Raw genomic sequence first — 27,396 nt, forward strand, 5'->3', positions numbered from 1 at the left:
CCCTCTCAGTTTGACCATTGGACTGTGGGTGGAAGCCAGGGACAAAAACTGTGGCCCCCAGTCAGAAACCAAATCCTGGGGAAAGCCGTGGATTCTGAACACATTTTATCAGAAGTTCTACAGTTTGGTTAGCTGTGGGGAGCCTTGAGGGTGGATCCTTGGCTCCTTGTTCTGGGTACAGATGGAGCAGGCAGAGATTAGGAATATGGTTAGGGACAAAGGGACACCCTGCAGGGCCATTACCTGGATCAGGCGTTTGCGGTTGGGATCTCAATATCCCACTGGATGGGGGCCTACCACCCTGGATGTGGGAAGGATGGGTTCTGGACAGGACTCCCTCTCAGGTGGCTAGAACTGCCTCGAGAGTGCAACTGGCTTGAGATTTTTGGAACCCGGAAAATAAGAGAGAATAAATTGAGCCAGTTAAAAAAAGAGGGTCCAACGGGCTTGTCGTGAGTTTAACCTCTTGGCGTCCCGAATGTAGGTGCGATTTCGATGGTCTGTCTAGATGAGGAATGGGTGTTTGGCCCCCTCAAGCCAGTGCCTCCACTCTTCCAGCGCCATCTTAACGGCCAGCAACTCATAATGTCATAATTTCTCTGCATAGGTGTAAGACAGCAAGAGAAAAATGCACATGGGTGAAGCTTGTAATCACTCTTACTCTTTTGTGACAAGACTGCTGTTACCCCCACATCTGAGGCATCCACCTCAGGCTCTGCAACAGAACAAAAATTTCTTATGAACCTCCTATTGAAATTGGAGAATCCCAGAAAGCGCTGTACCTGCTTGACCGAAGTGGGTCGGGCTAGTCCAAGACTGCCCAGATCTTGCCAGGATCCATCTGGAGGCTGCCCTTGGACACACGGAAGTTGAGGAATGAGACAGCTGGGACATGGAACTCGCTCTTCTCTAGTTTAACAAAGAGCTTGTGCTTCAGCAGCTGGGCCAGGACCTGTCTGACATGCTGAATGTGTTCTTGGAGGTTGTGGGAGAATATCAGAATGTCATCCAAGTAAATAAACACAAATATATTAAACATCTCTCTGAGAACATCATTAATATAAGCCTGGAAGATGGCAGGAGCGTTAACCAGGCCGAATGGCATTACTTGGTACACGTAGTGGCCTGCAGGGATTAAAGTGTTCCGTCGCTATGACGGATTTCCGTTACTTGCTTCATTCCTGAATGATTCAGCTGTTCAAACGAATCAATTGAATGAATGATTCAGTGATAAAATCAGTAACTTGCCACCACCTGCTGGCAGATTTAGTTTTATTTTTAGTGTATAATTTCAGTTATTGAAATCATATTTCTGTATTCAAATTTTATATTTAAAACATTAATCTCCACATGAATTTTTGAATTTAATTGCACTCTTGCTACCTCTGAGCCTCATTGAACGTCTGAAAATGTACTTACAAGACACAAATTTTAAAAAGCTTATAAACATACATTTTTTAATTTGACATAGATGAAAATGATGCCATTACAATGGTAAAAAGAAAATACTCCTGTAAGTCACTTTAAGGAGTCAAATGTCACCTCGTATTAGGAAGGCTAATTTTTTATCAGAATTTTTGATTATTGATCAGAAGGTGCTCCTAAATTTTCAAATTAGGAGGACAAGCGTTCCTAATTACAAGAAGAAAAAACTGCTCTTAAACTGGGTGTGTTACAGGTATGGCTGAGTAATGGGGTTTGGTTGAAGAAAAATTTTCAGTCAAAAGATTTTTTTTTTTGCTTTTATCCCTGCAATATAATAAGAAGTAGAATAAGACAAATAAGTTACCAATTGTATGAAATTAGTATTAATAAATTAATAAATTAATTTGTGCTACAGTGCCCATGGAAGGCTCCATTCCCTCTCTGGCCCTGAGAGAGCTGTGCACAGAAGAACACAGAAGTGGATTGTAGGTACATTTTCAGATGTTTAATGAGGCTCAGAGGTAGCAAGAGTGCAATTAAATGAATAAATTCATGTGGAGATTAATGTTTTAAATATAAAATTTGAATACAGAAATATGATTTAAATAACTTAAATGATATGCTAAAAATGAAACTAAATCCGCCAGCAGTTGGCGGCAAGTCACTGATTTTATCACAGAATCATTCATTTAATTGATTTGTTCGAACGGCTGAATCATTCAGGAATGAAGCAAGTGACTGTCTTTATGAACTGACGGAAATCCGTCGTAGCGACGGAACACTTAATCCCTGGGCCTGTTGGGGTATTAAATGCCGTCTTCCATTCGTCCCCCTCCCAGATCATGACAAGGTGGTATGCATTCTGAAGGTCCAGTTTGGTAAAGATGGTGGCCCCCTGCAGGATCTCAAAAGCTGTGGTTATAAATGGGAGGGGGCAACGATTCTTGATTGTGATACAAGCATCAATAGTCAAAACAGTGTCTGAGACTACCATCCTCCTTTTCAACAATGAAGAATCTGGCTTCTTCCGGTGATGTGGATGGACGGATGAACCCACTATCCAGAGCTTCCTTCAGATATTTGTCCATATCTTTCTCAGGGCCAGAGAGGGAATAGAGCCTTCCATGGGTAGGGCAAGTTCCTGACATAAGTTCAATTAGGGCTGGGTAAAAAAATATTGATTTCTCGATTTTAATCGATTCTCATTTTTATGAAACAATATCGATTCATAAATCCCAAGAATCGATTAGTCTAGCCTGTCAGATAATGAACGGAACATTTTAGTGTACCTCCCATCCAATAAATTGCAATAAGCTTTGTAATTTGTTACTTTTAATATGGAACAAAGTCTCAGATTTTAAATTCTGTCTATTTTATTACAATATTCAGATATTAAATGGCGTTTTGGCTCTGTTTGATGTGGAGTGACTGATCACTGTAGCGATCATCTCCTCTGCTTTAATAGCACTTACAGCCTGAAATAAACATGAATGAACATCCAAAGGTATGTTAAAAGAAAGAGTACATCTTACTGAAATCTGTATCCTGTCTCATGTAATCGCTCAATCAGTGTTTCAAACACAGAAAAGACAACAATATGTCATGTAACGTCACATTTACCTCAGAAAAACATATTCTGAGACCATAAACTCATCAGAGGACCTCAGATGATGCCAACCCTGAAACAACATACAGAACTACCACATTTTGCTATAAGTTTGATTGCATCATATAATAATTGCTGTTAATAGTGTTCATCGTCTGTTTGATTACGTCTTTAATTGATTTTCCCGTACATTTCTGCCATATGTACATTAACTGACAGTCACCACTGATAAGCTACCACTAAATATTGTAGAAACTTAATTTGCTGTAAAGTTGCTTTGCAACAATTTGTATCGTGATAAACTTGAATTGATTTGAATTAGTCAGCTATAAAAATTAATTCTAGAGAGAAGCATGCTAAATATGCACCATATAGCATATTCATTATATATATACTGTATATATATATATATATTTGCTGTTCTTCAATATTTGATTTATGTTTGAATAACTCCATTTTAAATAGATAAACTTTTGTGACCACCATCTAAATGTTTGTATTTCAAAAAACGAATTTGAGTTTTAATATATTTATGTAATTTAAAGTTAAAATTAGTATTATAACCTTAGTATTACAAAAACTTTTGAGTATATTTTGAGTGTTTGTATACAAATCAACAAATTTCAACCTTCCATATTATTGACTCTCAGATGTATTTTACAGCATTAGTTGAGAGATTTTTTTTCCTTGAAAAAATTTGCCATGTCCTGTCCCTGATATATATCCAAAAATAATCAATATTGAATCAAATCAAATCAAATAAAAATCAGAATCGAATCGAAAGCTTGTGAAGGATAATCGAATCATGAAATTTGTGTCAAAACCCAGCCCTAAATTCAATAGCTCAGTCGTATGATCTGTGGGGGGCAGTGCAGCAGCATGTACTTTACTGAAGAATTCGAGAAGGTCCATGTATTCTGGGTGAACTCGGGATGGCTCGGGAGGGTGAGGTGGGGACTTGGTAGTGACTGGTTTCATCCTGGGAACAGCCATAATCTCTGTGGACAGGGCTTTGAGCCTAAAGACTGAGTTGCTCTTGGGATTGTCTGGCAACGATGCTCAGAAAGACTCAAGCTCAGGGGAACAGCAGAAAGCAGTATCCGAGAGCTGGCAGTTGGTTCCCCACTCTCTGACGACTCCTCGGGTCCAGTCAATATTCAGGTTATGAACAGTCAACCACAGGAAGCCAAGGATCATAGGGAGCTTAGGAGTATGAATTAGGAAAAACTGTATCAATTCCCGGTGGCTCCCCACCTGTAGATGAAGAGGTGGAGGGCATTGACTGACCCGACCTGACCACAGTCGGCCAGTCAGTGCGAAAATTGCCTGGTTTGCCACAGTAGAGGCAGCATCTCTCTCTCATATGCCGATTGTGTTCAGCCTGGGATATCCAGGTTCCCCCCAGCTGCATGGGTTCCTCCATGTCACCAAGGGGAAGAGGAGGTAATTTTACAGGACTGGTGGCCTCAAGTAAGCTGGTCTTCCGCTGCCGTTCCAGATAGTGTTCTCAGAGGCGATGGTTGACCTGGAGAGCTACATCAATGAGGGACTTGAGATCAGGAGCAGGGTCTTGGAATGCTAACTCATCCTTGAGCTCTGAGGACAAAGCATGGTGGAAGGTCACTCTTAGGGCTCTTTGATCCCATCCACTCTCAGTCGCGAACTCTATGGCGAACTCAGCTGCGCTCCGGGTCCCTTGAGAGAGATTCAGCAGGCGGTGATCCACATATTCACAACTGGCTGGATGTTGGAACATTCTCTTCATCTCCATGATGAAGTGTTGACTGTTTGTGGTGAGTGGAGACTTCTGGTCCCACAAAGCTGAGGCGCAGTTGAGCGCCTTGCCAGTGAGGAGGGCAATGATGTAGGCCACCTTACTGCTCTTAGTAGGAAAACTACTGGGTCGAAGTTGAAAGGCCAGAGTACATGGGGTAATAAATCCTCTGCATCTCCCAGGGCTTCCATCAAATTGTTCTGGGGCTTGTAATCTGGACTCAGAAGGGAGTGTCACCATGGATCTGGGTTGAGGATCAGGAAACAGTTGATGTTCTCGGGGTGAAGAGGTATAGGATTGGAGGCTCAGAAGTTGGAGGATCTGAGACAGAGCTTGATCATGTCGCTAAACAGTTGTGGCTTGCTCAGAGAGTGCAGCTAGGTAGCATTCAATATTGGAGGGTGATGAAGACTCTTCCGCTGGGCTTGCTTCCATGGTTCAGTCTTGCTGTAACAAGGCTGCTTTAGGAGGGAATTGAACCCTGGTCTCTGGGGCTCTAAGAGTGTGAAATTACTCGCTGAGCTAACTCAAATAAACCCAATAGCAGAAGAGCAAAAAGTGACAAAGGACTTGAGTCGTCAAAAAAAAAAACAGATACAAAGTACAAAATAAACAAGGAGATCTGAGGCTCAAGACTCAAGGCTCAAGACTGAACACAACGACAAGGAACAAACAGATGAAAACAGCAATCCAAAGATGAGCCCATTACAGCGATAGAATTTGTGCTGTCTTGAAGAGTCTGAAGTAGATGTTGCTCAGTCAGGAAATAAAATACACGCATCATAACTTATACTGTGATATGACATTGACTGTGTATAAAAGACATGAAGCTTTATGGGTGCATCCCTTTTCTCTGGATCATCTATAAGATGTTTTTACACGTTGATTGGAGTAAATTTGAGGCAAATTCATTTGATTTGACACAATTTTGAAAAGACATAAACCTGTAAGAGGTGAAAATGCATATCAGAAAATCAAGCCATGAGGTCAAAAGAAGTTCCTGCAAAGCTCAAAAACAGGATTGTGTCAAGGCACAGATCTGGGGAAGGCTACCCAAAAAAAAACAAAAAAACTGAAGGCTCCCAAGAGCACAGTGGCCTCCATTATTCTTAAATACAGTAAGAATTAAACAATCAGGACTCTTTCTAGAGCTGGACGCCAAGCCAAACTGAGCAATCGGAGGAGAAGAACAGGATGGTCACTGTGTGGAGATAGGAGAAACTTGCAGAAGGACAACCATCACTGCAACACTTTGCCAATCTGAGCTTTATGGCAGAGTGGCCAGACAGAAGCCTTTCTTCAGTGCATGATGCATGAAAGCCTGCTTGGAATTTGCAAAAAAACCCCCCAAAAAACACCTCAAAGACCTCCAAGTGTCATATCTACATAAAACCAGGCACTACTCATCACCTGCATAACCTGCCATCCCAACAGTGAGGTACAGTGGAGGTAATATATCACACTGTAGGGGTGTTTTCATTGAACTAGTCATTGTAGATGGAAGTGGATGTCATGTGTGGCCCAAACAGAGCCTGGACTTGAACCTAATCAAACATCTCTGGAGAGATGGCTGTCCACTGACAGTATATCCAACCTGACAGAGCATGAGAGAATCTGCAGAGAAGAATAGCAGAAATTCCCTAAATACAGGATTGTTGCATCATACTCAAAACGTCTTGAAGCTGTAACTGCTGCCAAATGTGCTTTAGCTAGGGTTACTAGTGAGGTATACTGAATACTAGGTCTGAATACTAGTGCAATGTGAATTTTTCAATTTCAGTGAGCTATTTTTTAAAAAAACGTTAAGGATAATAAAATTTCTCAATAAATAAGAAGTCAAATTAAACCTGTGTCTGTGTTTGTAGGGGTCCTCTGGACTGGCATAGTACTCACTGCATGTACCTATGTGAAATCACCTAAACACTCACCATTCTAAAGACAATCAATTATACCTTCATTTGAAGACCTTCCTACTCAAACACTCACAGTGGGCCCCACAAGAAGTTTTTATTGTTTCCTGAACATAACAATGAGACAAACTCACACTTGCATCTATCCATCCATCAATCCATTCTCCAAACCGCTCATCCTGTGAGATTTAAAAAGATAATTCATATTCATAATATCATTTTTAACTACACTGAAACCATCGGATGAGAACAAAACTTGAACTGAATTGCGCTGGACACTATTGCCTTCTGTAGAGCTGCTTTATAGCTGAATTTAATTCTTTTCATAATTGATGAAATTTGCAACATTGACACTGTTCTTTAACTGAATTAAATCAACATGACTTGGGCCAAATAATGACACTATTATCTTCTGTAGAGCTGCCTTAGAGATGAAATTTAAATTGTTTCATAATCAATAAACTTTACAACATAAACACTGTTATTTTTCCTCATTATTTAATTAGTTTTACACATCTTTATTTCCATCATTACGGATTTGAAGTGCACACAAATAATTTACGTTGCATTTCTGTCATTTCTGCTTTTGATATTTGTTTCTATTCGAGTTACGTTTAGCGGAGCTGGATGACAACAGTTTGTGCACACGGCTGCCATTTGGGTGTGCCGAACATTGGAATCTGGACAGGAACTTTGAATTTAAGCATCTTTGGGTCCATCTGGACATTCCATTTGATGAGATGGCACGAGGGAGGTGGAAAATTGACTCTTCATTAATTGGTTTCTTTAGTTGAATGATTTTGTTATTGCTTTACATTTATCTATCTTTATTCTTGGGTTGAAGTTTTGTAATATTATATGTTAGGTGTGAAGTGTTTGTCTCCCCTTTCGTGTTATGATGGGCCCATCCTTTCCTTTATAAGCTGATGCTTTGTTCCCTGTGTTAGGTCCATTTGGTTCTGTTAGTTTGATTTGAATGTTTGTAGCAGGGGTCACCAATCTCGGTCCTGGAGTGCTGGTGTCCTGCAGAGTTTAGCTCCAACTTGCCTCAACACACCTGACTTGATGTTTCTACTATGCCTAGTAGACCTTGATTAGCTGGTTCAGGTGTGTTTGATTAGGTGTGGTTGGAGCTAAACTCTGCAGGACACCGGCCCTCCAGGACTGAGTTTGGTGACCCCTGGTTTGTTGTTTTGACCTCATTTTCCCCATTATGTTAATTTATGTGAACTGTGTTTATGCGATCCATTGTTTGGATTCAAATAAACCCTCATTTGAACTCACACCTGTCCCTCGGTTCCTCACAGATCCTACAACCTTTTTTTACGTTACAATTCCAGATCTTTAACCACCTTACCAAAGCATTTATTTTAGGTTCAGCTGTTCTTCCTGGTTATTCTGATATTTGTTTTTTTTTTTCACCTGGTGTCATGGCGTCCTTCAGAGCACAATCATGTGTGTTGTGGTATTATTAATGAGACATGACCAGCACACCCTATCGCTCTAACTGTGCGGCTGACCATCTGTGCATGTCCAGTATTGTGGTGACCTAACAGATGCAGCACCACATAAATACAATATTTCTGAAACCCTGCATTGCTGTGGAGAGTTGAGTGTCATGTTTATGTTCTGTTGTATGGACTCTTATTTTGATATGTATTTCTATTTCCTTTAGTTTCCTTTGTTTAGTTCCTATTCCCTCAGTTGCCTTGGTTTGTGTTGTTTAGTCCCACTGTTCATTTGCTGTCATGGCTACCCATTGATTTTGCTCACTTGATTCTTGCTTAGCTGGCTCATTTTCCTGTGTATTTAATGCCTTGTCTTTTCAGTGCAATTTGTTGGTTTTAGTTGCATTTTGGAGTGTTTTTTTGTTGTTGTTCTTCCGTGCTGTAACTATGCACCTGTGAGATTTTTTTTTCTTTTAATAAAGTTAAACTGCTGCAAACAGATCCTTTCCTCAACTAGTTTGAACCCGCCGTGACACCGAGGACCATGCAAGGCTTTTATTTGACATTTTTCAAATTAATTTTATTTTAATACCATTTCATGATTACACTACATTGGACTTTATTTTTAGTCCATTTTATTTGTGGTAATTATAGTGAAGAAGTTAGTTGAGGATTGCGTGCAGTCAGTGCTGTTCTACTGCAGGAGCGGCCAATCAAACAGCGGTGTAATGATGATGGTGGTCTGGGGAAGATAAAGTGCTGGCCATTTCCTCATGGGTCTAAACGTGGACAGCTGGAGTTCTGCTGCTCAAGTGCTCTCTGTATCTGTCTATCTTTCAGCTGTGAAGTGCTACAGATAATCTCAGTAAGGTCATTACAGGCTCTTGACGGCTGCTAATACTAGCGGTGTAAATCTGCAGCCTGTCTCAGAGACAGAGAGACTAAAATAACAAGGTGGGAGGGAGATTATGAGCTAATGGTTTGACTGTTACTCAGTTTCAGAAGTGTCTCGCTCCCTGACAGTGATACAGTCTTACAGGCCTATTCACATCGAGAGAGGTGCAGCAATGTGAATTTCCAATGAAAATTCTGATTCAACTGAATTAATGAAAAATATTACTACATCATTTATAACAAGTCAACTACATAATGTAACTATAGGGATGTGCCTGAAGCTAAATACAGTACCTGATTCAAAAAGGCATGGACAATGATTTCAAAATGATTTCATACTAATGAACAGAAAAACAATGAGCCGTGGCTGGTATGCAATGCATACATTCTGTTTATAATCTCTTCAAAATATGTTATTCATGCTGCTAGGAAGGGCAATGTGTAGTTGACCATTTAGCCACTATGCATCTTGATTTACAAATGTATAAAACAGCAAAGTAGTTCAAAAACACAATTTTCAGCTTGTTTTAAAAATGTAACTAATAAGTATTGTAGTGTAAATTTTATTCATCAAAATGAATAACCATGATCCCAATTTCAAGGGAAAATTATTGATAATTTGCCAACCAATAAGAGTCGTGTTTTGGAGACGCTGCTGTTACATAAAACTATGTCTTGGTGGCATTATTTTTCTAAGTGAATAGCAGAGGGAAAAAAAATTGTATATAACATTTCTGATATGCAAATAGAATATTATACCACTGTCCTTGTGTATGAGTATGTGCTCTGTGTCTACTTTTTCATAAGTGACACATTTTACTGTTAGGGAGTGAAATTGTATTTTTGCTCAGCCAGTCTGCCATTAAAAAAATATATATACAGAGTTTTTGTATCTAACCTTTGTGTTGGTACAATCAGGCCTTAAATTCAACTGAGGTCCTCCATCTGACTGAGACAGCTGCCACAAACATGTCCAACTTCAGTGAGCCAACTACATACGGTATGTTAAAAAGTAAGAAATGGAGGGCAGACCGTGATATTGCTGCATTTGTTGCTCTTTTGTTCAGAAGAAGAGCGTGAAAAAGAATCACCTCTTTTCCTGGGGCAAATGGAGTGTGAAGTCGACTTGAATCATAAGCGCTGATGCAATCAAACAAAGGCAATAATGTGTAAAATGCAAACAGCTTCAGATGACTTGAACTGCAGTGTTTGGAAACTAAAGCAATGATCCGTACAGCATGCCATGGTGGAACATTTGCAGGTCGACTCCTGAAAGAAGTGAATCATTGGAGTCCTGGTGAGTTCAAATAATCATTTTATTTATTTATTTTTCTTATGTCATAATCTTAGAGCAAAATGATTGCACAAATTTTGCACTTTTGTTGTGTTCTTAGTTATCGCTTTTTATTTCTCCTCTTTCCTTCTACTTGTTTCACTTCTGTTTCAGTTTTTTTTATAACCATTTCTTACTATGTGTCAGTAAGTTGTTGTTATTTTAGCATGTGTGTTTGGCTCAGTGTTGTTTTTTTAGGATTACTGATAAACTAATGTAGTTTGATTTGTATTAGTTATCTATTTTAGTTTTAGTTACAGTTGTAGTAATGTTGTCATTTTATTAGTTTTTTATTATGTCTATATAGGTTTTTTATTAAGTTTTAGTTTTATTTAATTTGAGTTATTTCAGTACTTCAACATACAAAATGGAAATTAAATAATATATATATATATATATATTTATGGTGTTTGGCTTAGTGTTATGTTAGAATCATTATTATACTAATACCTTTTGTTCTTTTAATATTTTGAATTGTTTTTAGCTTTATTTTTTTGTTTTCATTTAAATGTTTAGTTTTGAAATGTTGTTGTATGCATTTGTCATTTTTATTTAATTTCTTTTATTTTCTTAAATGTGTATATATAGTATTTATAGAGTTTTAGCTTTTAGTTTTAATTACTTTTTCTTATTTGTAAGTCGCGTTTGGATAAAAGCGTCTGCTAAATGACTAAAAGTAAAGTAAAGTAAAAGTTATGTTAAACGTTTAAGTGATTAAATGATTGGAGAGAGATATTTTAAATTTAAGCAATTTATTAACTTTTCTCCAATGGTTTTGAGCTTTGCTTCAAACCAACCAATACAATTTAACATGAATAAATAAAAGATCTCTAGGAACTCTAGAGGAGACAAAAGTGAGACTGATGTAGTCTTAAGCCCGATTTGGACAGTAATTGTTTCTCATGGGGATGTAAGCTATTTTCAACATTTACAGTGGTTAGTCTGTGATTTTATTGCCATCCGAATCCAGAATGGATTTCTGGATTTTCCATCCATCCATACGGTTTGTTTTTCTCCCCCACCCATGTTAAAATCCTCAGCCGAATTACCTACTGTTTTTTGACAAACACCAAGGTAATTTCATTGCCGTCCGAATCCACATCTCTGAGTTTACAAGAAGAAATCGATTCAAAATTCATTGTTTAAATTCTTTTTGACCATTGCCAAACACCGTACAGTAACTGTTGCACTTTGCTGTAATTTGCATGCATATTTATTACTGAAATGCTGGTATATACAGTAATTATTTACAAAAGCAATATTTCACAATTGCTCCACCACAGTGAATGTTGAGCTGTTAAGCTGTTAAGAACAAAAAGAAGAAAGAAGCATGTAAACATTTTAAATGGGTCATTATTATGGCAGCAACTGGTATGCAATACAATTTTAATATATGTATTATATAGGCCAACAATTACATACATAAATATATAAACCAAGCAGCTTTATTCTTACCTGATGTAAATAAGAGGTTGCATTCACTTATGTCTGATAATCTCCACATTTTTAATGACATCCATCATTTTGAGAGATAAAATGCATAAAATTGGTAGTACCTAGGATAGCAAAGCCCACTAAAGGAGGTAGAGCTTTTTCACATTTGGCTCCCAAACTCTGGAATAGCCTTCCTAATAACGTTCGGGGTTCAGACACACTCTCTCTGTTTAAATCTAGATTAAAGATATCTCTTTGGCCAAGCATTCAAATAATGCATTTCATAATCTTGTACTGCTGTTATATCTGATCAAATGCACATTATTATTCTTTATCTTGGGTTAAACAAATCAATTTCGCTTGGTTGGAACAGCAGCTATGCTAATTATGTCTCTATTTGTTTCTCTGTTTCTGCTGGGATTGACATCCCACATCAGATGATGCCAACCCTGAAACAACTTACAGAACTACTACATTTTGCTATAAGTTTGATTGCATCATATAGTAATTGCTGTTAATAGTGTTCATCGTCTGTTTGATTACATCTTTAATTGATTACGTCTTTAATTGATTTTTCCGTACATTTCTGCCATATGTACATTAACTGACAGTCACCACTGATAAGCTACCACTAAATATTGTAGAAACTTATATCTATTTTCCTATTTGTACAGGAGATTTAAATAATCAAATAAATACATAGGACATTACTAAATATGAATGTATTCTTATTATTCCACTTATTATTCCAAGCGTATGACATTTCATTTACAGCAGACACTCATGTGATTGGCCATGTGAGCTGTGCGTTCCCGGGTTTGTAGGATCACAGAACTCGCTTCTCCACTGTGAATAAATCACCATCCGAATACATGAGTTTTATCACTGAATTGCCATTACATTTATTTGTACAGACATCCACATGAGAAACAGTTGCCATCCCAATAGGGCTTTATTCTCAGGAGTAACATTTGAGAAGCAAGAGAGGTCTTCATTTGCTCTATTTTATAGAGCTCTCAGTTGATGTTTTTTGTTTTATTGCTACAATGAGACAGTTCCCAATTAGGATTATGTATCTGTTTTTAAACCGTTTAAGACCTATTTATAACCAATGCACAAATAAATTAGGGTTTCATTGGTAACTCATATGAAATTGAGGTGGAATACGGGACAATACGGGCCAGAGCTCTAAACAGGGCTACAAACACATCTCATCTCTGTCCCCAACTAAAGATTTTTCTACTGGTCAACTAATCGCACATTTACATTAAATTAATTAATTAAATATATACTGGGAGGTGGGGAAAGAAACCATGCAAATTCTATTCCCAAGGACACATATAAAACTTGCTGCAAAGCACCAGTGAAAGTAATAACCATGTGTTTATTTATTTACGAATAAACTAGTGTTTTCTCAGTATCGACTGCAAAGATGAAACTGACGATGCCATTTTACAACTGGTTCCAAATTTCCAAGAACCAGGTATTCGACAAGACACGTGCATTTCGATTCCGCTTTTACGATTCTAATGTGATTTTAAACCATTTAAGTGCAAGAAGAGAAAGAACTTGCACACTGTTTTGCGTGCTGCACACACATCTGAAGCACGAGCACAGAGAGCCACGGTCCTGGTACAGGTTCCCAGCCTGTGTCCGTTCTTGAACCGTTCCGGGCATTTCCACTGCAGAAAAGGTTGTTCCGGGCAGGAACTGACTTCTTTCACATTTTGCGACCAATATGTACAAAACTACGTCAGTATATCCTCGTAAACACAGCCCTTTTTTGTCTTAAGTGAACGCAAACAGATGAGAAAGAAAACATGTGTAACACTATTTTTAGATCCGCGTGCATTCAGTGACAGCAGCCTAATAAACATGCGCTGACTGTCATTATTGTTAACCAAAGAACAAAAGAAAATCATTCACTGATCTTGACTGAATATCTTTTGTAACTTTAATGAGGATTAATGTGTAATTTATTTATGAAAAGAAAACTATGCAGTGTTTTTAAACTTTTGATATTTTCTGTACCTGAAATGTACAGGCTAAAGTCTCAAAATCTAATTATGAGATAACAAGCATCAAAGTTTGATTTCATCCATTAATTTCACTATGATTTCAATCTTTGACATGGCCTTACTCAGTCAATATTAAAGATATAAATGTTATATTTTCACAGAATGTTCTACATCTTTATGAAGGATGATTTTATGTAGAAAACAGCAAATCACAAAAAATGAGTTAGCTGGGTTTTCACAGGCAGGGTCACAAATGTGTTCAGGTACAGAACAGAAGTGCTATTGCTAATTGATTTGTTTGTTATTTTATTACTGACTGTTTTCTTTAATAATTTTACATTTACATTTTTTTTATCAGTCTAGTTGTTTTTGTGGTGGTATTTTTGTTAAAACCATTGGCAAAAGTTTCTCTTGTAGGCCTAAGTGTTCTATAGCCTGCTGTGTTCTATTTATTTTTTGCTCATGTTATTGAGCTACAACAGAATGCTTTGTAAAAGCATTTTTTTTACCTTATTTGAATTGAAACTAGGAATCGATTTCCTCAAGGATCAGCTGATTACCAATCTGTCCATCACAGACAATTTTTTTTTCTGCGACTAAGCGATTTATTATATTATTTTAGTTGACTAATCCTCTTCTGTCAGAGATGAGTAGGGCATCCCTACTCATACCTGACAAAACTGCTGTGACTTCACATTAGTTGATTTATACTAGGCATAAAAAGGCCAAACAGTTAAAGCCCTAATTCTCAAAGGCATAGGTCACAACATTTTAGTGACAATATTACAGTGAATATTTTTTAAATGAGTTAGATGAGTAATCTGCCATGATATTACTCATTGCGGTTCAATTACCAAAAATAATATACACAATTTGAAAGTTGAGATAGGTGTGCAAGGTTCAAGGGACAAAATCCTGAGCTGAAGTGCATGTGTGTGTGTAGGATGAAGGTTTTTAGCACTCACACTCTTTGGACATTCCCGCAGCGAAGCACTTCTGTAGCCGGCAGTATTGACAGCGATTCCGAGTCACCTTGTTGATAATGCAGTTCTTCTCCCTGTGGCATGTGTAGACCATGTTCTTCTGGATACTTCTGCGGAAAAAACCCTGTGGAGAGACAGAGTCTTAATTTTGTGGTCTAGAACTTGGTATGGGTCTGCCCTTATGAAAAGCTGTTTAACCAAGGAAGCTAGTGTAGCGTCTGGACCAGACACACAATTTTTTTTGTTATATTTAAAAAATACACTGTAACACCCCTCAATCAACAAACCAACTATGAGGGTCTATGGACCCTTCCCCCGAAATGCATCTAACACCTCAGAAAGGCAGAACAGGCCTCTGGTTCCATGGCAACCAATGCTGATATCACTGGTTTTATTGCCCAAAGGAATGCGGGCAGAGCAACTCACAATTCATTTACCCTTAGGAAAGACACACAATAACCATAAAAATGGACTCTTCTCTAATTAATTCATAGAAAAACCTTTCTGTGAATAAACACACATCTCCTCAGGACATTGTGTATACCATTACTGTTCTTGTATATTGTCTTTTGAATTGCATACGGTTTTGTCAAGTCAAGTCAAGTCACCTTTATTTACTGTATATAGCGCTTTTAACAATACAGATTGTGTCAAAGCAACTGAACAGCATTAATTAGGAAAATAGTGTGTCAATAATGCAAAACAATAGTAAACACTAATTTTTCAGTTAAAGGCAGTTCATCATTGAATTCAGTGATGTCCTCATCCAGCTCAGTTCAGTTTAAATAGTATCTTTGCAAACATTTGCAATCAAGTCAACGATATCGCTGGAAATGAAGTGTCCCCAACTAAGCAAAATCATCTGTTTCCTGTGGTCTTGTACCTGTAGTCGTCTGAGACAAGGTCTTTACAGGGGATCTGTATCTGGGGCTCATCTAGTTGTCCTGGTCTCTACTGTCTTTCAGGGCTGTAGAGGTCCTTTCTAGGTGCTGGTCTGAATATGTACTGGATCCGGGTGACTGCAGTGACCATCTGATCTGGATACAGACTGGATCTAGTGGCAACGGTGACCTCGGAATAAGAGAGAAACAGACTAATATTAGCGTAGATGCCATTCTTCTAACGATGTAGCAAGTACATCGGGTGTTATGGGAAGTGTTCCTGGTTCCGGTTGACCTAACTGATGCAGCCTAAAAATCCTTTAACGGATTTGAATATTAGTGTGTTATGTGTAAGCCAGGTTAAAGAGATGGGTCTTTAATCTAGATTTAAACTGCAAGAGTGTGTCTGCCTCCCGAACAATGTTAGGTAGGTTATTCCAGAGCTTGGGCGCTAAATAGGAAAAGGATCTGCCGCCCGCAGTTGATTTTGATATTCTAGGCGATCTATAGCAAGCTATCTGATGCGATACTATAGCTGACGGCTGCATGTTTACAATTTTATCTCTAATAGTATCGATATTAGAAGTAAAGTAGTTCATAAAGTCATTACTGCTGTGCTGGTGGGAAATGTCAAAACCTGTTGATGCTTTATTTTTTGTTAGTTTAGCCACTGTATTGAATAAATACTTGGGGTTATGTTTGTTTTCTTCTAAAAGAGAAGAAAAGTAATCAGATCTAGCAGTTTTTAATGCTTTTCTGTAGGATAGGTTACTTTCCCGCCAAGCAATACGAAATACCTCTAGTTTTGTTTTCATGTCTATGAATGCTGATCCCAATGCATCTTTTTCATTATCAACATGGATCTTTTTTGTGTGTGTTATGATAGATCACTAGTTAATATAACCCCACCGATACCATGTTTGGTTTCTCTGAATTTGTCTTCTGATGATCTAAATGAGCATTTATATTATATGTGGATACCTATGCAACATATTAGTGTTATAAGAATCTTCAATAGTTTGCATATCAACATCCAATCCAGTTCCATATGCAAATTACCATGCTCTCAGACAAAGGGTCATAAAACCCCCCAGTATTTCCAGCCTCCCGCTTGGAAACTCAGCATTTCTCATTGGACAAGCCCATCATGAGAGGCGTGAATCTTCTCAGACTTTAGGTTTTCTGCTAAGTCTTCTGCTAAATCTTCTGATTGCTGCCCGTGTGGAGAGCCTGAGCTGGTGCGGTTATGTCCAGTGGGCTCCAACACATAGCCTTTCAGTCGGCGGTTCTGTTAGATTCTGAGAAGATGAGGATGTGAGCTAGAACGCTTCTGCAACCCTTAAGTATGCACCAGGCTTCGGCGTTGTCTTTACATTCATCCATCACGCCTCATTTGCCCTTTCCCATGTTTGTTTGTAAGACTAGTTTGTGTTAGTGTTTTAGTTTTTGTTAACTCTTGTGCACAAATTACATGAGTTTCTGATTCTGCCTGGCAAATTAATGTCCCTTTATGATTTTGATCCTTGCTACATGCTCTAATGCATTAATGCTGTATGAAAGTATTTTCTGTGGTCACGAAAAAATTATTTCCTAGAGTTGATATGAACTTACACTGAATGTTCGCTGGACGAATAGATTAGTTGAGGGCAATTTAATTCTGCTACAGTTACTACTGGCAGCTGATATAAATAATTGTAATTAATCATAATTAATTGTAATTATTTATATACATTTATCTTTTGAGTTAATTTGGATGCACACCGGCATTCAGCATATAATTGTAACCAGCACTGCTGGTCTTTTCAACAGTGTAGGCCTGACAATGTAAAGTATTTTACATTGGCTGTAGCTTTCAACTTATGGTTTTAGTGTATTTCAAATTATCTACATTTGTCTCCATTTCCAGGTTTCATGGGATGATGTTGTGAAGCAGCTTAAATTTGTGCTGGTCAGACAAAATCTGAACATTGAATCAGACACAAATAAGATAATGTAATAAACATTGTTCTTTTTTTTACAATTGTTTTGTCTCTTGCTTTCAACGTCGTAAAGTATTTTTTACATTATTAAACAGGAAAATAGTGTGTCGATAATGCAAGAGTACAATAGGAAACACTCAATTTTTCAGTTAAAGTCAGTTCATTATTGATTCAGTGATGTCATCATCCAGCTCAGTTCAGTTTAAATAGTGTCTGTGCAAACAAGTTGACAATATTGCCAGAGCAAGCCAAAGACGACAGTGGCAAGGAACCAAAACTCCATCAGTGACAGAAATGGAGAGAAAAAACCTTGGGAGAAACCAGGCTCAGTTGGGGGGCCAGTTCTCCTCTGGCCAGACGAAACCAGCATGGTATAGTTTAATTTCAGAGGGCAACACAAGTCAGATTGTGCAGAGGACTCGTCTGGTTCTCGTGGTCTTGTGCCGATGGTCGCCGATCTGATTAATGTCCCTTTATGATTTTGATCCTTGCTACATGCTCTAATGCATTAATGCTGTATGAAAGTATTTTCTGTGGTCACGAAAAAATTATTTCCTAGAGTTGATATGAACTTACACTGAATGTTCGCTGGACGAATAGATTAGTTGAGGGCAATTTAATTCTGCTACAGTTACTACTGGCAGCTGATATAAATAATTGTAATTAATCATAATTAATTGTAATTATTTATATACATTTATCTTTTGAGTTAATTTGGATGCACACCGGCATTCAGCATATAATTGTAACCAGCACTGCTGGTCTTTTCAACAGTGTAGGCCTGACAATGTAAAGTATTTTACATTGGCTGTAGCTTTCAACTTATGGTTTTAGTGTATTTCAAATTATCTACATTTGTCTCCATTTCCAGGTTTCATGGGATGATGTTGTGAAGCAGCTTAAATTTGTGCTGGTCAGACAAAATCTGAACATTGAATCAGACACAAATAAGATAATGTAATAAACATTGTTCTTTTTTTTACAATTGTTTTGTCTCTTGCTTTCAACGTCGTAAAGTATTTTTTACATTATTAAACAGGAAAATAGTGTGTCGATAATGCAAGAGTACAATAGGAAACACTCAATTTTTCAGTTAAAGTCAGTTCATTATTGATTCAGTGATGTCATCATCCAGCTCAGTTCAGTTTAAATAGTGTCTGTGCAAACAAGTTGACAATATTGCCAGAGCAAGCCAAAGACGACAGTGGCAAGGAACCAAAACTCCATCAGTGACAGAAATGGAGAGAAAAAACCTTGGGAGAAACCAGGCTCAGTTGGGGGGCCAGTTCTCCTCTGGCCAGACGAAACCAGCATGGTATAGTTTAATTTCAGAGGGCAACACAAGTCAGATTGTGCAGAGGACTCGTCTGGTTCTCGTGGTCTTGTGCCGATGGTCGCCGATCTGTCTCTGGAGCTATCTAGTTGACATGGTCTCCACTGACATTCAGGGCTGTAGAGGTCATCTCTAGGTGCAGATGGATACAGACTGGATCTGGGTGGCTGGGAAGTGTTCCCGGTTTCGGTTGACCTAATTAATGCAGCCTAACAATCCTAACAATTTGAATATTAGAAATGTGTTAGTGTGTTATGTGTAAGCCAGGTTAAAGAGATGGGTCTTAATGATAGAGATAGGGATTTAAACTGACAGAGTGTGTCTACCTCCCGAACAATGCTAGGTAGATTCCGGCTTCCTCTCTCAACCTCTTGGCTGACAATCCTGGATATCTGATAAAATACAGCATTTACTGATTTAGGATGCAAGACAAAATGGCAGTGGGATCTAGTAAAGTGACCAGATCCAACAGGTGATTGTATCACTTCAGAAAATGCAGGTTAAAACCAGTCGATTGCTTTTATGCTACTTTACTCCACATTATGGAACTTAAATCTTTTGGACCCCACTGACTATTACTGTATGGATAAAAAAAACTCCTAAAAGGTTCTTCAAATATCATCTTTGTGTTTCATAGAGGAAAGTATAAATGTTTAGAACGACTTAGAAAGGCTGAATAAATGATGATAAAATATAAATTTTTGAAAGACCTATTCGTTAAAGAACACCTTTCTAATGTGATAAGTTTAAGTTTTAGACTAGCTGCACTCTACATGCATAATTAGGCAAATGCAGAAGATTACAGTTTGAAACAACGCTTTCAAAAATAACTCATATGGCCTAATTAAAATGACTAATTAAAATGGTTTGATGGTTTTGGCAGAGCAATTTGTAGCAGGACCCTCTTATCGGTCTTGACACAATAAAATGATTACCTAGAGAATAAAATATTAGGATGCATCTTTAAGTTTTTAGTAAAAATTAATTTGTTTTTGCTCTGTGGTCAATACTACTCAGATGATGATCAGTCATGAGAGTGTGCACAAATTCTGCGGTTGATGTGTATGCATATGTGTGCTTCTACGCAAGATAGAATTTCCATTTGCCTTACTGATGAGGTCTTGCAAGTTCATTAGGATAGAAAGCACGATGGGTAATATATTAAACTCTGGAGAATATCGCTCGAAGATCACTCACTCAAATGCTACAAGGGTCCCCTGCTTTACTTCATATGGCAACACTGACATAAATCCCATCAAATTATTCAGCTGGCTAAGAGAATCAGTTATTTATGGTAATGTCAGCTCAAAACATTCCCATGCATGGATCTATATCTCATTGATGGATGAGATGATTGGTTGTTTATTGTAATGTTCAGCTGGCGTGCTGAGCCCAAGGCTGCTGTGACGTTACCCCTGTGCAGTCAGTTGGTTTCTAAGGTCAGACAGTCTGTGCATGTTGCATTGCCCTTGTAACAAAGAAAATGTGGAGGTGAGCATGTACAGTGGGGTACGGAAAGTATTCAGACCCCCTTAAATTTTTCACTCTTTGTTATATTGCAGCCATTTGCTAAAATCATTTAAGTTAATTTTTTCCCTCATTAATGTACACACAGCACCCCATATTGACAGAAAAACACAGAATTGTTGACGTTTTTGCAGATTTATTAAAAAATAAAAACTGAAATATCACATGGTCCTAAGTATTCAGACCCTTTGCTCAGTATTTAGTAGAAGCACCCTTTTGATCTAATACAGCCATGAGTCTTTTTGGGAAAGATGCAACAAGTTTGTCACACCTGGATTTGGGGATCCTCTGCCATGCCTCCTTGCAGATCCTCTCCAGTTCGGTCAGGTTGGATGGTAAACGTTGGTGAACAGCCATTTTTAGGTCTCTCCAGAGATGTGTATAAGATTTACCTGAGAGACAAAACTGCATGAAATAGTAAGATGTGTTTTTAAAGAATACATCTTGAACCTACATTAAATACATAAATTTTTTTTCACGTATAAGCATGGAGCTCATTATTAGCATTGTTTGTTAATGCAAGTGTAACTATTACTATTGCTCATACAATTTAAAACCCTACTTTTCCCCTTGCAAAAAGCATCCCATAGATTTACATTACAGGAGGGGACAGAATATTATTCAGGGGGGACTCTTGAGCCTGTAAACAACTAAGTAGCAACCACTCACAATACCAGAGAAACCATGCAGCAATGCTGTGCAACTAAGGCTGAGTAAAATATGTTCCTTATCTGTCAGTCACTCTACATGATTTCAATGTAGTGACACTTGTACTTGTGAGCCCCAAACACCTCTGATGGTTGGTACATATGATCGCTGTGAGAGCATGGCCCTCAAATGTTGCAATTCTGGCTTTCTTCCTTTTTAAAGAAGAAAGTCACCTCAGTTGCTCAATCCTGGCCCTTCTGCGGCACCATCCTATTCCTCAGCATGATCATTTCTGCTAGTTGAGTTTTCCTATGATAAAGGCAGTTCATTCTTGAGTGAATTTAATACCCAGGATGCCCTGGCCATCCTCCAGGTACATCACGGCAAGGCATTGAGAAACATGCACAAGGGTAGTCCCGACCCAGCTCTTATGCAGGAGCTGTGTGCAGTGAACGATCTCACCCTATGGGCAATGAAGGTCACAGCGCAGGCACTCAGTTGGGCGATGTCAACTCTGGCCCTCAACCTTGGGGAAATAAGGGATGCCAAGGAAGTGTGCTTTCTTGGTCAAGTCAAGTCGTCACCTTTATTTGTATAGTGCTTTATACAATACTGGTTGTGTCAAAGCAGCTTTTACAGAGTCAAACAGGAAAATAGTTTGTCAGTGGTGCAAGAAAACAATAACAGAGTAACTTTTCAGCTAAAGTCAGTTTATTGATGATTCAGTGATGTCATCATCCAGTTCTGTTCTCTTCCAATAGTGTCTGTGTAATCAGTCAAGAGTCCCCAACTAAGCAAGCCTAAAACTAAAACTCCATCGGTGACAGAAATGGAGAAAAAACCTTGGGAGAAACCAGGCTCAGTCGGGGGGCCAGTTCTCCTCTGGGCAGATGAAACCAGCACGGCATGGTTCACAACTCCTTGTTCAAGTTCTTGTTCTGTCCAGGCTGGACTATTGCAATGCTCTCTTGGCAGGTCTTCCAGCCAGTTCTATCAAACCTTTACAATTAATCCAGATAAGAGCAAGATAAATTTTAATGAGTCAAAAAGAATGCACGTCACACCTCTGTTTGTCAGTTTGCACTGGCTACCAATAGCTGCTCGCATAAAATTCAAGGCATTGATGTTTGCCTATAAAACCCCCACTGGCTCTGCACCCCTTTACCTAAATTCATTAGTTCAGAATTATGTGCCCTCTAGAAGCTTGCGTTCTGCAAGTGAACGTCGCTTGATTGTGCCATCCCAAAGAAGTTTTAAATTAAATGTTCCCTCCTGGTGGAATGACCTGCCCAACAGTCCTTAGCCATCTTCAAGAATCGGCTAAAAACACATCTCTTCCATCTTTATTTGACCCTCTAACTCTAGCACTCCCTATTCTAATTATTTTCTTAAAAAAAACACTTGGCCCTTTTAGGCTTGCACTCTATTTATTTGCTGCTTGTTTTCTAAAAAACTAACTCTAGCTTTCTAATCTTTATGTATTCTATCTGTTTTCTTTTAATTTATTATACAATTAACAAAAGCAAAAAAGACTTCTAACACTAGCTTGCTCAATTCTTTTTCTGTTCTATCTATTTTATTTATTATATTATTTAAAAAACCCTTGCTACGTGTACTGCGTTAAGTTAACTGAGACTTGTTATAGGATTCTTTTTGATTTTTCAACCTTTTGTTGATTTTGATTGCTTCCATTGTCCTCATTTGAAAGTCGCTTTGGATAAAAGCGTCTGCTAAATGACTAAATGTAAATTCCAGGCTGCAACACAGGTGCAGAGGTCTTGTCTGATTCCCATGGTTTTGTGCTGATGGTCGTCGAAGTGATGAGAAGTGTCTCTGGGACGCATCTAGTTGACGTGGTCTCCGCTGACATTCAGGGCTGGTCTCTAGGTGCTGATCCACCATCTGGACTGGATATGGACTGGATCCCTATGGCTACTGTGACCTCTGAATAAGAATGAAAGAGACTAATATTAACGTAGATGCCATTCTTCTTATGATGTAATGTATACATTGGATGTTATGGGAAGTGTTCCCGGTTCCAGTTGACATAATAAATGCAGCCTTGCAATCCTTTAACGAATTTTAATTATAGAAATGCAATGATCTGTATGCCAGGCCTGTATGCCAGGTTAAAGAGATGGGTTTTAATCTAGATTTAAACTGACAGAGTGTGTCTGCCTCCCGAACAATGCTAGGTAGATTGTTCCAGAATTTGGAAATAGTGCTCCTTTTTCCCATGTGGGCCTATTTGGTGACAAACTAGAGGACTTTGCCCAGCAGTTCTCAGTGGTGAAGAAACAGACGGATACAAATAAACATATCCTTCCCCAGTGTGACTCAGCCACCAGCTTCAGACCACAGAAGTCCTACTCCTCATCTGCCCATTGCCGAGGTCCCCCACTTGTGGCTGCTGCACTGACTCTGCCACGGCCCTAGCCAGCTGCCCGGCTCCAATGGAAGGCTCCCCACAGGAAAGTGACACTGCCTGACCACCAGCCCGGTGCTAAGAATCCCAGATGGGCTTTAAAGCATTCCTGAGTCACACACACATAATCAATACATATGGCCCTCATTCTCACGACAGCTCATGAGCGCTCAGCTGTGGTGCTTACACTGCACTCACCGTCAGGTAAATGTGTCATCAACCGTCACAGACCCATCCCATTGCAGGCTCAGAGCAAGGTAGGTGTCTCAATTCCTTTACATCCACAACCACAAGATCTGGAATGATAGTTCCAGACCTGGCAGCACCTCCTTTGTCTCACCACGATGCATCCACCACTGCTAAGTTACACAAACAAGAACTGCTGTTCCCTTGGTGCCCCTCGCACAGAGGTTGGGTGTGTGGTTAAAGCTTTCAAATCCATCACCCTGGCTCATCAGAACAATGTCTTTTTTACGTGATTCAGTTCACCAGGCGCCCACCCAGGTTCAATAGCATCCTTTTCACCTCGGTGCGAGGCGAAGACGTGTCTGCCCTGCGTGCGAAGATAAGTTTTTCTGGCAAAGGATAGGATAGAGCCTGTTCCACTGCTATGTGTGGTATTTCCTGACTGAAGCTCGACACAGATGCTCTGACAAACAGCTGGTCCCAGGGACTGTGCAAATATGCATTTCCCCCAGTGAACCTGATTGCACAGATGGTGTGCAAGAACAGGGAGGAAGAAGAACAAGTCTTGCTGGTTGGACTTTACTGGCCCAGCCAGACTTGGTTTTCGGAGCTGTGTGAGGGCACAATCTGGTACCCTCACACAGAACTCTGTAGCCTCCACGTCTTGGCCCTGGATAGAATGTGAAAAGCCTAAGTTGGCTATCACCAGGAGTGATATACAGGTGCATCTCAATAAATTAGAATGTCGTGGAAAAGTTCAGTAATTCAACTCAAATTGTGAAACTCGTTTATTAAATAAATTCAATGCACACAGACTGAAGTAGTTTAAGTCTTTGGTTCTTAAGTAAGGGGAAGTCGTGGCCTAATGGTTAGAGAGTCGGACTCATAACCCAAAGGTTGTGGGTTCGAGTCTCGTACCGGCAGGGATTGTAGGTGGGGGGAGTGAATGTACTGCGCTCTCTCCCACCTTCAATACCACGACAAGGTGCCCTTGAGCAAGTGTGTGCACTTTGGATGGGTAAATGCAGAGCACTAATTCTGAGTATGGGTCACCATACTTGGCCACATGTCACTTCACTTTTAATTGTGATGATTTTGGCTCACATTTAACACTTAAGCCAAAGTACCCTCTATGAGGCAGCTGAATGTTTTGAAGTGGCCTATTTTTGTTAATTGGTGTTCTTCCCAGGGCAAAGACCCACAGGAATGCATTACCAGTTTGGCGATTTCTTTTCTGAAGGAAAGGCTGGATGTGCGGTTATGCCCCTCCATCTTGAAGGTGTATTTTGCCGCTAACAGCAGCACATCGCCATGCAATCAGGAAGCACACCTGATTTTTTGGTTCCTCAGAGGTGCGGTGAGATCAAATCCTCCAAGGTCATGCCTTATTCCCTCTTGGGAGCTCTCTTTGGTGCTGAAAGCTCTACAAAGAGCTCTGTTTGAGCCCTTAGAGTCAGCCGAGCTCATCTCTAGTAAGAGGGTTGGAGACTTACAAGTGCTCTCTGTTAGCAAAGAGTGCCTTGAGTTAGGCCCCGAATACTCTTATGTTGCCCTAAACCCTCGACCGGCTGTGTGTCCAAAGATCCACCTTTTTAGAAATCAAGTGGTGAACTTACAAGTACTTCCTCATGATGAAGCAGACCTTGCCCTATCATTAGTATGACCAGTGTGCTTGCTCCTTTGGAGTGCGAGGACACTCCACTATGGCTTTGCAGAGTGGCAGGCTGGGCTATACTCAATACTTTTGCAAGATTTTCAAAAGATCCAAAAAATTTTCTTGAGTATTAATGGGTACAAATAGGTAATTTTCGGGCAACTGGATGGGAGTTTCACTTGCATTCAGCACCTTACCCCTCTCTGAAATGATTAATGTGTGCTTTTTCATCCATGTGAGTTCTCCATGTTTGCGGAACCCTGGACCCCTTCCTATTCTCCAAGTCAAGTCACCTTTATTTATATAGCGCTTTATACAATACAGATAGTGTATTGTATCCAGCACTCATCAGTAGCCAATTCGGCAGAGGAATTTTGCTACCGGCCCACTACATATGCTATTGCCCTTTTCAGATGAGCCCTTGTACTTGGGTTAATTGCTTCATATGTGCTGATTCCCTAACAGTAATCCCATATGATGTATTTCCGACTGTTTGGTTTCCCTGTAGGTAAACTGCCTAGTCTTCCCCTAGGCAGAGCCTCACTCTACCATTAGTCACTGTGGCTGCAGTGCTTCCCCCTTCTCAGGCAGGACCCACCACAGAGACTTCTTTCCACATGTGGCACTTCCTGCTTGGTAAGTCCATGTGATGTATTTTCCACAGGTTAATCTCCTTTCAGCAGAATAGGGTCTCCACAGTGTTCTATTTTTCTGCATAGGAAAACAAACACCTTTCCCCAGCGCAAATGTCTGAAAAAAAGGCAGAAACAGCTGGAACGACCTCTTGTAAGTATGGGTTTTTACAGCTCTCTTGTAGTGGTGGGACTATGCCAAATTACTTTGTGTGCTGGGAGGGGTTATGACACGGGTGCTGTGCGTTTGTTATTGGACACGCATCGGCCTGCCTGCATCTGCATTGCCAAACCTCATAACAGTTCAGCTGGTTGGTGGTTAGTATAGAGACCCCTAGTGTCTCTCCATCAACACAATGTTGAGTGAGTGACAGATAGGTAAAGTCTTTGGTTACTATTGTGTCCTGCTTTCCCTGATGGAGGGAAAGAAACAGTGTGTCCCTCCTTAAACAACACTGAACTACCCACTTAAATGGCTCCTCACCACAAACCTGAATGAATGTAACAAGCTGCCTCCTTTTATACCCATATGTCTGGGAGAGTGGCAGGCAAATTCTGAATCTTTTTCTGAATCTTCAGTGGTGTTTGGGGCTCCTAAGGGCAACCTCTAGTGTCACTACATCGACACATCTCACTCCATCCATCAGGGAATGGAAGTTACAATAGTAACAAAGACGTTTTGTTTTTCCCTGATATATCAAGATCATTTGAAGTATCTCAATATTGATTCTTAAAATCCTGGAATGAATCTTTTATTCTGTGCCAGCACTTTTTAGCTGTGATGCTAAATCTTTGCCACCCATGGCAAAAAATATTTTACTCGTTTCTGAAGTCCAAACTGAATTGAATGAAAAAAAGGTGTGTACTGTGAAAAAAAATATTACTACAAATCCCTCAAGGCTACAGGGATCCCCCTGCTGTAGAGAAGATGTCAGATTATGTTGAACAGTGTGTCCTGTTTCTTTGATAACTGGCTGCTCACCTGGCTGAGATTCCTTCTGTAGACTTTTCTGTTCTCAGATGACTTACAACAGGTGGCATGTAAACGGCACAGATTAATGGACAAGATAATGCAAGATCTGTCTGTGTGTGAGAGGATCTTTGATGATTGTCCAGCTCTCTGTAGTGATATGGAGATAAGTGCTGGTTCACTTCACATGGTTTATCCATCCTTAACAAAAGCGTCTCACAAAAACTGAATGCTATACCTGAGGAGCTCTGTCAATGTAAACTGTGTCTTGACTAGGATCATTATCTTCCATCTTGTTATCTTAATGGGGTACAGATAGTGTGTCTGGGCTTCTCA

At 39.4% G+C, this 27,396-nt stretch overlaps 1 protein-coding gene across 1 annotated transcript in view; it reads right to left on the reverse strand.

Moving 5' to 3' along the window:
* LOC107563215 (retinoic acid receptor beta-like) overlaps positions 1-27,396 on the reverse strand; it is a 105,417-nt gene that overhangs the window by 43,406 nt on the left and 34,615 nt on the right. Inside the window, exon 3 of the mRNA XM_016248029.1 lies at positions 14,808-14,949. Coding sequence (XP_016103515.1) covers positions 14,808-14,949 — 142 coding nt within the window. The remainder of the gene's footprint in view (positions 1-14,807; positions 14,950-27,396) is intronic.

This window comes from Sinocyclocheilus grahami, unplaced genomic scaffold (genome assembly GCF_001515645.1).
Source record: "Sinocyclocheilus grahami isolate Dianchi unplaced genomic scaffold, SAMN03320097.WGS_v1.1 scaffold862.1, whole genome shotgun sequence".
Lineage (NCBI taxonomy): Eukaryota > Metazoa > Chordata > Actinopteri > Cypriniformes > Cyprinidae > Sinocyclocheilus > Sinocyclocheilus grahami.